The following is an 11,084-nucleotide window of genomic DNA, read 5'->3' on the forward strand; positions in this document are numbered from 1 at the left end:
AAGGTTTTGAGTTTTTGGAATGCTTAAATTCTGTTCATAGTCAATTTTTTTTTTCTTTGATTCTTAGTATTTCTTCTTTGTATATATTTTGTTTCTTAAGTTCCTATTTTAGGTTATGGTGTTTGTTAAAGTTTGCTAGTTCCTTTGTCCTGTTTTGCCTTCTGTCTTCCATCTCTGTTGTGTCTTTGTGTTAAGTTTATTTTCATGTCTGAGAATCCCATTTTAATTAATTTTGCTACTTCTTTTATTTTAGTAAGTTGTCTTACATCTAGTTATGTGGATTGTGTACACCTGAGTCTCATTTCCTCCCAGCTGTCTAATCCCCATTAGCCCTCAGTGTGTGAGTATATAAAGCAATCTAATGAAATAGCTTGATTTTTGTTAAATCCTGCCTCCCTCCCGAGTCCGTACTTGACTCTTTTTCCTTTAGCCGTGTGACAAAAATATATCTCGGGTTTCAAATGACAACAAATTAAACTCCATCAATTGCCCACATTTCATATTGCATCACAAAGGTTTCTGGAACAAAGTGGTAATGAAGCTAAAATCTCTGTACATCTGATTCCAACAACCTCTGTAAAGGTTATTCAAAGTTTTAGGTGTGCTGGACCAGGAGTTATGTCAAACATACATGGAAGAACTGAATCACTCAAGAGTCCATCTGGCCTCGCTGGATGATGTGTAGAAAGTGAAGAAAGAGAATGATAATCTATTTAGACTTAGTGTGCTGGAAATCATGGTGGACTGTTTTTCCTCTTCTTTCCTTATACGATGGAGCAGATTTCCTTAAAACAATAATTTCCCGGGGTTCACATCTCTGACTTTGATCACAGAACTCCCACCAACTTGTTCTTCAAACTTTTTGTTTACAAAGGACAACCAGTCAGAACCAACTTTGCTTAAAGGAATAGATGAGCTGCTTTCAGGCACAGAAGAACTGAGAGGCTGCACCATGTGAACAGAATAGTGATTATTTTGAACTGTGAGTGATACAGAGCTACTCTAGCAGAGTCCAAGAGTAAAAACATATTGATGCACATGATGGATCCACTTTAAGATCAGTCAGATTGTTCTGAAGAAATCTCAGGCAGTATATTTAAATGTGCAGTCAATTAAATGTGAACATTTTCATAATAAGCTGTATAATAATACCATTAGGCTCATGGACTAAAATTAGTTAGATTCCCTGGACTAACTATTCCTGAAAACCAGCTTTATGCGTACATCCCTTGGGCCACTCGGGGCTAAGAGCATTTACAATAGCAACAGTAAAGCTGTGTTTAAAGCAGATAAAATTAACTTGGTGTGCTTATTACACGCTGAGTTCCCTTGTTATACAGTGAGTGGCAAATGCACAGGACTTATTTTGGAAACACTCTAATGTATTAGAAGTTAGCTGATACTTATTGAGTTTCCCTGTTGTTCTTTTGTGGCTCTTTAGCCATTGAATCCAGCACAGTGTTCATCAGCTATGATAAATAGTCCTATGATAGCCATGAGAGTGCTTTAAGGCTCCACAGAGTTGTAGACAACGACTGACTCAGCTGATTCTGCTGTGGGGTGTTGCTCCCACTGTAGACGGGGAAAAAATATTGATTGTAGCAGCTTTAATTTGAGGATCTGTTTTTACTAAATATAACAGGGTCTCATGCTGGGTTCAGTTTCATGGGTTCAGTTTTTCTGTGCATTTGTTAAATATATATAAAAGTCTGTTGAATAAAATGTCATTCCAAGTAAAGCAGGTAGTGAGATGATTTATTGGGGTTTAAGGCTAGTGTGGTAGCAGGATCTGAGCAAAGAGCAGTCACCGCCATTTGTCTCTGTGGTTGTTTTCTTCTGTCTCAGTGCCCTCTTCAAACAAACAAACACAAATCCACGCTGGTACCCCTTCGGTCAGGCTCTGACAGGTCGAGCGAGCGCTGACGTTGGTGAGATGTGGAATAATATATGTGAGGGGAGAGAGGGAGGGAGGGGAGGAGAGAGAGGAGAGTGGGGAGCCAGAGGCTGACAAACGGAGACAGCGAAAGAGGAAGAACAAAAATGGAGAGAGCATTTTTTATCAGAAGTAGTCTCTGTGGTTAGCGTAATTATCTCCTCCTAAACTTTGAATAACTTTTCATTGGCCGCTAAATTACAACTATAAATAACAACCTAATGTACTCCCCCCGTCCTGCACTCAAACCGTCAAGAGAATTTAGGACAGAGGAAACATTATTACACCCTCTCCCTCCTCCTCTCCTTCTTTGCTCTTCCTCCTCCACCTCCATCTCTGTGCCCGCCCTCGGCCTCCGCCTCTCCTCCGGTCCCTCTCTTCCTCGCCCTCGCTGGGTTTCACTTGGAGGACATGGTGTAGCAGCCGTGTGGGTGCCACTGCATGTCACGAATGCGCCTAATGGACTGCATCTGGGGGCAGCGGGCACCAAACTCATTGAAATGCCTGTAATCACCCTTCTCCAGCAGAAACTGGCTGCCACGGTAGCCGGGGAACTGGTAACCCACCCAACTGAGGAGAGAAAAAGGGAGAAGAGAGGCAAGGATAGAGAATAAATAGAGAGGGATTACAAGGTTGGACAGCAAACTGTTCAGCAGAGAAAATGTGAGGCAGCAAAAAAAAGCACGAGGTGAAACAGAAGCAGCAGACAAGTGAGAAACGTGATGAAAGATGCTAGAAGGACACATGCTAATAATTGAGGGAGAGTAAACATCGAACAAATGAAGTCATCGATCTGTTTATCGTGCTTCTAGGTGTTAAAGCACAGAGTCGTCTGCCTTCCAGCTGCCTGTTTGGAGACTGCGGGTAGCAGTCCAAATAAAGTAATCACAGCCGATAAAACAACAGTGTACGCTGCCTGCCACGCCTCTGGGAGCGCAGACAGAGACATGGAGCTGCTGACGTTCGTGACACCCTCATGTAGCTGCTGATGAAAAAGCCTCTATTCCTGAGCACATTCCCAGACAGAGTGCTGTTTCTGTCAGTTTAAGAATGACGTCACTGATGTAGAAATGGTACAAGGAGCTGGACTTTTTTTGACGCAGCTGTTGCAAAAGCAGAGTGTGGTGTTTGTAGTCAGTGCTGCTGAAAAATGCATGATTTATCAACCAGAAGGCTGGAAAAGGTAGCAGTTACAGCTTCACAGTCAGCCTTACAGAAAATGCAGGTCTTCTAGATTTCTGTTTGTTCACAAGGCTGATAGCACTCGTATTTGGGGCTTGAAACAGTTCAAGCCTTGGTCTTTCACACTTGCAACAAACACCCTCAGATAGTTAAGGTTAACTAATTAAGATGTTATACATTATTTATTGAATTTTAAAAGAATAGGAAGTGTAAAACCTTTATGAAAGTTGAGTTTTATGGGGTGCTTTGCTAGCTTGTTACCTCTTTGACAGCAAGACTTGTTGAAGCTGCTGCACCCAAATCTGGCCCACAACCACAAACTCTTGTTTTATACTAATGTTTCATGGTTTTGTTGGAATCACATAGCATATAGCAAGTTCATTTGTGAGCTTTGCATGTGCTGTTAAGCTGACTATTACTTTCAAAAAGATCCAGGTTAGCTTAAGCCCTGTTTCCAGTCTTTATGCAAAGTTAAGCCAGCTGGGTGTTGGTTGTAGCCTCATATTTACCACACTACAGAGTGGTGTTATTCTACTCATTTAACTCTCTGGCAAAATGCATTAAGATGTTGTAATTTCACAACCTACTCACGTTCCACAGCTGACCATGATGCTGCCCACCCTGTCAGTGAAACCATAGGAAAACAGGCTGGGAACGTCATCATCCATGATTTCCATCTTGCGGCCCTTGAACTCTCCAACCTCATACAAGCATATCTTGTGCTTCTCGGGATCCTGCAAGGTGGCGGGCAGAGGAAGGAGATAAAGAGAATAAGGATGGAAAGAAGGCAATAAAAGTAGAGCAAACTTACACAGTTGAGTGGTTGGAACATAGGACTCACCATGCGGACAGGCCTGAAGGACAGCAGGTAGTCATTCTTCTGGCAGTTGCTCCAAGAGTCCCAGCGGGGGTACTCGCCCTTCTCCAAGATGAACATTTCTCCACAGAAGTTCATCTGCTCAAAACCCACAAAGCTGAGGACGGGGAAAAGGTCAAGTGGAAGAAGAGGAAGGAGAGTGATCATTGAACGTCCCTCAAGAAGAGTCAGCTCACTGATTACACTCAAATGAATGAGCTGACTCCTCTTGAGGAGTGTGCAGCTTGTAAATGTCTTATAGCATCTTGGCCTCTGCTGCTTTGATTTTTAAATATGTCCCTTGTTACACTACTCCTTATCTCCTTGCTTTTATTTTCTTTTATTAACTGACATGCTTCCATCACTGTGGTGCGTTGTGTGCTTTATTATGTTAGCAGCCAAAGTTCTCTCCCCTGCTGTACTCTCTGCAAAATCACTCGGGATAAAAGCATCAGCATAATGCCTAAATGCAAAGTGGGGAAATGTCGCATAATGGTGGAGTGTAGCTGTTAAATCACCTGCTCTTCTCTCAGAGGAGTGTGGGTGCTGCTGGGTACCACACTAGCACATGTGGGTGTATACATGTCACAGCACGCAATCGGAATACTTACGGCCCACAGTCGACACGCAGGGAGCGCACCTTGTCCATGCCCAAGTCACACACGTTCATGCACTCGCCGTTGATCTCAATACAGCGGCCCTGGAAATTCTCCTGGTCGTAAACCCACATCTGAACGATTGCAGTGGGGAGCAAAGAAAATAAGAACCGAGGTCACTGAGGTAGATTCAGAATCAAGGGGAGATATATGAAGCAGGAAGTGTGACACGGGGAGATAAAGATGAAGTGCCAATGTTGTTATGACAGCTACCTCCACAGTGATTTAACACACTGGGGGTTTTTCTGTCAGTTATAGTTGTCAGCCACCCCCTCAAAGAGCTATAAGAACCAGCAGGTCGCGCTAACAGACGTCAGCTCACAAGGTAAACTGTTACAGTGGTGTGAGGCCAGCTGCTTCCCACTGTGTGAAAAATACTGTATGCTGTATTTGTGATGTTTAATCATCTGTTTGTGTGTGTGTGTGTGTGTGTGTGTGTGTGTGTGTGTGTGTGTGTGTGTGTGTGTGTGTGTGTGTGTACTGTACCTTGTAAGATGTTAAGCCCATCTCAGACATCTTGGTCTGAGCTGCTTTCCCATCAGTCTGGGAAGCAGACTTGGATTTCTCTCCTCCAGCAGACATGACGACTGTGATAAAAAAGAAGCTGTTATAGCTCTAGTTTGACTTTTACTGTCACACTAAGAGGTTGTACAAAAATTATTTTCTTGAGAATGGGGTCTAATGATTTGTTATTCAGGAAACAAGGCCTTTAGCTTTGACATGTTCTTCTGATCCTGTTGAAGTTGAATTAGGAATGACCAAAAATAGCAAAAATGAGGGTCATTCTTTACAGACTCTTTTCTTTATACATTCGTTATTTTTACTATTTTCACCTTCCTGTTAGAAAAATTTCTGTTTTGCTCAGAAGGTTCAAAGATTCATACATCCTAAGTCATTTCTGTACAGTTTCTAAGCATGCTGTATTTACAAAGCTGCCACATGTGTGTTGAAGTAATCGGCATTAAAAGAACCAATCAGAAAATGTCCCAAAAACCTCTACACAACACAACACCTACTTCACAACAAAAGCTAAAAAAAACACTCATCAAAAGCAGATTTTAGTAGCATGAAGCTTTTCTTAGCTCTGAGTCTGAAATGGTGCACTTTCAATGGTGCATTTGTGAAACCAGCTTGATTCCCAGATCCTAGTCAGAAGTTTCAAATGTAAACATTAGTTTCTAAACTCTGGTGCTTTTTTCTGAATATGCCCAAGTGCATTTACTCTCAGCTGCTAGCTGCGTACAAAAGAAAAATCGCATTTTACCACCAACAGTTGACTTCAGTTATAATTAACTTCCTAGATTGTCCCCTGGGTTAGCGAAAAGTTTTTATCTTTCTGTTCTGTTCAGTATGTTTGTCCACTGTCTTACCTGTGGCTGTGTGTGCGTAAAGGAGTAGACTCAGGCCTGAGACTGGTGGTCTGTGTGAGAGTGCGCGGGGCCCCTCGTCACTTTTATACGCTGGCGCCCAGAGAGAGGGGATTATAGACACAGAAACAAACTCGCTGAGCTCACAGCCCCCACAGAATAGAAATACCCCCATCATCAAAGAGAGAGAGACGGGCAGAAAGAGAGACAGAGCATATGGTTGAAAGAATATGAGGAAGAAAATATGACAAACACAGATATATCAACATATGTTCGACCTCAGATGACTTAACCGCATCTGGAGTTATAATCAGGATTAACTTTTGTTTTAGCCAAATGTTAAAACAGGCAAATGTTGAGAATTTTGAATTTCAAATGAAATCAAATACATTTTTCTGTTCAATTTTTTTCTTGACGTCAGTGATCTGCTACATTTTGATAGGTTAACAAAAGACAAAGGAACCTTATAAAAGCTTGCTCATGGTATGAACTCGTGCACCGAGTGAAAGAAATGACAGTCCGGCTGGAGTAACGTGAGATAATGCACTATTCTACGCCCTTTACAGTTTCAGTCTAATGACAGCTGAGCTGACCAGGTTCACATTAATGAGCCTATTGCAAAATCATTCCCTCCTGTTCCCTTCAGTGCTATAAAAAAAAGAGGCGCTGGGAAAAACAATAACAGGAAAAACAATAAGCCGTGAGAAGCAATAACGGTCCAGTGCCTGCACCTCAGGGTGAGCAAAGAGGTTCAAGGTTTGCATGGACAATAATCTGATTCTGTCTCTGTTCATCTCAGTAGGAGAAGGCTTTTATATCAAAGCTTTGCCTTTTTTTCCCTGTATGGGTCAGTAAAATGTTACAGTGAGTGTTAGCTGGAAAATGTAAAAAGTGTTTGAGATGTTTATTTCAAAGCACTCACAAGAGAACAAGCAAAATAGTCGTAGTTGTAGCTGGCGAGGTCGCGTGTTGTGCTTCATTAAGGCTTCAGATGACGACAGGAGGGAAATAGGAGGTGAACCATTCATGTCTTCAATTCAATGGTCAGACTTATTAATTTTGAAACTTGAATTTGCTCAAATCATTACGCTCAATTAAGCATCATTGAAAGGTCAGTGGAGGAAGTGATGCAGGAGTGAATCAGACCCAGTGAAGTGGCTGAGGACTGCAGAGAGTCTCTTGAAGAAGAAAAACAAGGGAAGCAGGAAACGGCACAATAATACACATGAAAATGGATTTAGCAGAGCCGTGGAGGGGCCAGCACTATTACCTCTTGGCTGTTAGCTGGTTCTGGGTTTAAACTGATTGGGCCATTGCATGTAGGTGTCTTCCCACACTCCAAAGACAGATGGACAGAAAACAATTTCTATAAGCAAAAGTGAAAGTAAATTAATGGATGCTGCAGTGGTTAGCAATGTCGCCTGAACCAGCCGGAGTCTTTCTGTGTGAAGTTTGCATGTTCTCGCTGCACTTTGGGTTCTCTCTTGGTGCTACAGGTTCCTCCTAGAGTCTAAAGACATGCATGTTACATTAACTGGCGATTATATTTCACTATAGGTGTGAATGTGAGTGTTATCTGTGTCTCTGAGTTGCTCCTGTGATGGACTGGTGACCTGTCTTTACCTCGCCTTTCTCCCGATCACAGCTGGAAACACATTTAATTTAACCACCTGTTATGTGTCTGCTCCTTAAGCTAAAGATGCAGATTCAATTGTTTTCTTTCTGTTCTGGTTAGAGACAGCTTTACTGTTTTCTGTACAAAGTTGTACACTGCTGTATGATATTTTCCTTTTTTAACTTCCTGCATACAATACCCTTCATAACCTAGATCACGATTCTTCAAGAATCTTTATTTTATTATATTTAAACCCATAAGATGGTTCATATAATCCAATAGTCCAATGCATTGTTTTTGTAATTGGATAAACTATTTCCAGCTGTTCTGAAATGATTAGAACATTTTTTTGTGATGACCAGTTGATCTTTTAGTATAATAAACTTATTTTAGATAACACAGTGTGCTGTTGGGGCACAGAAGTGATGGCTGCTGAAAATATACCTATGTATATTTCATTAAATTTAAGTTACAATCTATGATTACTGATTCCATTAATTATTATTTACAAGACTTTTGAATACTGACATATTATAATAGATGAAAGCAAACTGACTTCTTTTAAAACAGAGTCATGTCCAACTGGCCATAAACATACAAGCAGTTGTGTATATAATAAAATTCCCGTTACATTTTAAGGCAGGAAATTAATGCATTTTTCAGCATAAATCTCCCTGTAACAACCTAACACAACTTCAAATACTATGCATCATTTATACAAGAGGCAGTCTTTCATAAGAAGTGGCTGTCCTTTATAATACAATACAAAGTCAGATCATACATGCAAGGCATGAGTACTAACATGTTTTAGCAGATGTGGCATCGAATAATGAAATAGCCAACAAAACTGTGACATTTTCCATGTGCTTTGATAAAAGATCCTCTTCAAAGAGCCCATTGATCGATATGTGGAGCACAGCAGATGCACCTCCACAAATGTGAAATACTCTGAATAATGGCTGAATACCGGTTTGATTGATTTTTCTCACTTGGGGAAAAATATGCCAGATTAGCTTTGCCTTTAATGACATTGTATGCTTTACTCTTCATACATAGGCTTGTTTTTATATCCTGTGTTTAACAAAGACAGCCCATTTTGCTAAATGACTCAAATCCTGTTTCATCCCCTTCACCCGGAGCTTTTACACCAATTTCTACAATGACTGAAAATCCATCCACTGACCCCTCTATGTGTCTATTTTTCATCATATAATTTGTATAGCTGACATTTACAGCACAGCACTAAAAAAACTTCTCATATGTGTATCAGTGAAATGAAAGTTTTGTTAATTATAGTTGTGAGTCAACTTAGTTTCTATAGTTATTTCTGTAATTTCATTATTGCCAAATATACCTCAGAGGGCTTTACAGTGTGTACAGCATACAACACCATCTGTCCTTGTTGCCTAAAACATGAAACCTAAACATATTTGTGTTTCAGAAAGGTTGGCATGACATCTGCAGTACCACATGACTATAATACACACATACATATACATATATAAATATATATTTTAAAAGAGAAAATATGATGGAGGCAATGCTACGCCGTAGCCAAGTATGGCTGCTAGTTGAAGTGGGCCACTGGTGTTAATTGACTATGTGAAGGTTGACAGAAGTAGTAGGATGAATTCTGAAGTGTACAGGGCTACACTTTACACTTAGATTCGATGAAATGCTGCAAAACTGATTAGACAGTGCAAATTGATATTGACAAGTGCAAAATTGTCACTTGATCTCAGCCCGATAAAACATGCTTTTCAGGTTCTGAAGACAAAACTGAAGGCAGGGAAGCCCACAACTCAGCAGCAAATGAGGGCAGCTGCGGCCTGGCAGAGCATCTCACTGGAGGAAACACAACATTTTGTGATCTAGATGGGTTTTAGATGTCAGGTAGTCACTGACTGCCAATCCAGGTATTAAAAATAATAACATTTGAAATATTTTTTGCCTAATTAGTTTTGAGCCTCTGAAAATGCAACTACTAAACATTTAATGTGATACTTTTGTAAAACCCCTTCTGCTAATAGTAACAAGTGCCGGATTTCATGTCTTTTTCCCCAAAGGTCTGCTTAATGCTTTCTCCCTCCAACACCCAAATGAAACCTCTGTCCAGCCTCATTCGTGTCTTTCATGTAAAATAGCAGATCGAAGCACTTTGTCCAAGACAAGTTTCTTCTGGACAAATCCACACAGTGTGAGTAAATGTTTTTAGAGCACAGCAGGATAAAAGCTGGGAGTCGTGATTTAGAGGTCTTTGAGTTAGCCACTGCCTTTTCATGTGTGTGTTTGTGTGTGTTTGCCTGTGTGATGTTAAACATGTTAAGGAGAATTTGAGGCTCTGTTGATGAAATGTCAAGCAGCAAGGGGCTGACCGAAGGAGGTGGATGTTGCTGTGGTGACTGCAGTCCCCGTTTAAAACAACTGAAGGGTCAAAATCATCTGTCAAAGGCTCGCAGTGATGTCAAAACGACTTTGCTTGTATTTTTTTCACAACTTTTATGCTTTTTTTATAGAATCTATATAACAGCCATTATTAATTAACAGTTATCAATAACATATTGAATTATTCGGTCCCAATTTCCTCCACTTTTGGAAGCAACCATTTAAACAGACTCCCCGAATGACTCTCCAAATCCTCCTCATTCTCTGCCTATAGCCCCGGCCATTGTTGCTCTATACGATGGCACTGCTGACCTATACGAATAGACTAAAAACAGCCACGCATTCATCGCCCGCATCTCTGTGACTGCGCTGTATATGATCTGCTGAGTCGACAGGCCCCATAGGGTTACAAAGAGAGAGAGAGAGAGAGAAAGAAAGAGAGAGGGAAGTAAGGGGGGTGGGCGTGTGGGGGACATGGAAAGCGAGCACTGAGCCCGTGCGTAAAATCGTAGTTGCGCGTGCACAAACCGTTTTTACGCACGACCCCAGGAGCGATTATTTTCTCACCTGCGCCAATTTTCCCACACTTACCGGAAGTTTTCCTCAAGCTACCTTCAAAATAAATGTTGAGGGGCCTCCACATGTTAGGTGTCGATATGATTAATATACAAAATACACTCAATATATGCGAAGTGATTATTTTATTTATCTTCTAAAAGCAAAATGTACTAATCTCAGAACTTAAAGCTTCAAAACACAGGGTCATAGGAATTATGAAACAAGCCTGGGACCCAGAATGCTTGCTGCTGTGAAAGTGATTCAGTAAGTTGTAAATTTGTTTGAATCAGAATAAAGAAGCAGGAATAAACACAACACTGAGGACTTAAAAATGTAATTGAATATGTCGGCAGTTTAGCTTCTCTGTGACAAGCTAATAGAAAATGTATAGATATATATAGATATATATATTATTCTAAGAGCACAAAGAGCTAGTGCTGTACTTTAATTTTGAAGAATTTAGCCGGAAGACATCGGTCATGTTCCTGTCCTACTGCAAACACTCACCACTTTCACGTCATTGGAAAAGAAG

At 40.8% G+C, this 11,084-nt stretch overlaps 1 protein-coding gene across 1 annotated transcript; it reads right to left on the bottom strand.

Moving 5' to 3' along the window:
- Window positions 1-1,734: 1,734 nt before the first annotated feature.
- On the bottom strand, window positions 1,735-6,065 carry crybb1l2 (crystallin, beta B1, like 2). The gene is made up of 6 exons (XM_031756267.2): window positions 5,998-6,065; window positions 5,114-5,214; window positions 4,583-4,701; window positions 3,957-4,089; window positions 3,707-3,849; window positions 1,735-2,503 (listed from the first exon to the last, which is right to left on the bottom strand). The coding sequence occupies exons 2-6, from the start codon at window positions 5,207-5,209 to the stop codon at window positions 2,332-2,334; spliced, it is 663 nt and encodes a 220-aa protein (XP_031612127.1). The 5' UTR covers window positions 5,210-5,214; window positions 5,998-6,065; the 3' UTR covers window positions 1,735-2,331.
- Between the last annotated feature and the right edge of the window lie 5,019 nt (window positions 6,066-11,084).

This window comes from Oreochromis aureus, linkage group 6 (assembly GCF_013358895.1).
Source record: "Oreochromis aureus strain Israel breed Guangdong linkage group 6, ZZ_aureus, whole genome shotgun sequence".
NCBI lineage: Eukaryota > Metazoa > Chordata > Actinopteri > Cichliformes > Cichlidae > Oreochromis > Oreochromis aureus.

Excerpts from the sequence above, each read along its gene's own strand:
- crybb1l2 (XM_031756267.2), bottom strand. The coding sequence starts at position 5,209 with ATGTCTGCTGGAGGAGAGAAATCCAAGTCTGCTTCCCAGACTGATGGG. Across the intron at positions 3,850-3,956 it reads CCTTCAGGCCTGTCCGCATG|GATCCCGAGAAGCACAAGAT; the intron begins GTGAGTCCTATG and ends GCCACCTTGCAG. Across the intron at positions 2,504-3,706 it reads ATCATGGTCAGCTGTGGAAC|TTGGGTGGGTTACCAGTTCC; the intron begins GTGAGTAGGTTG and ends TTCTCTCCTCAG.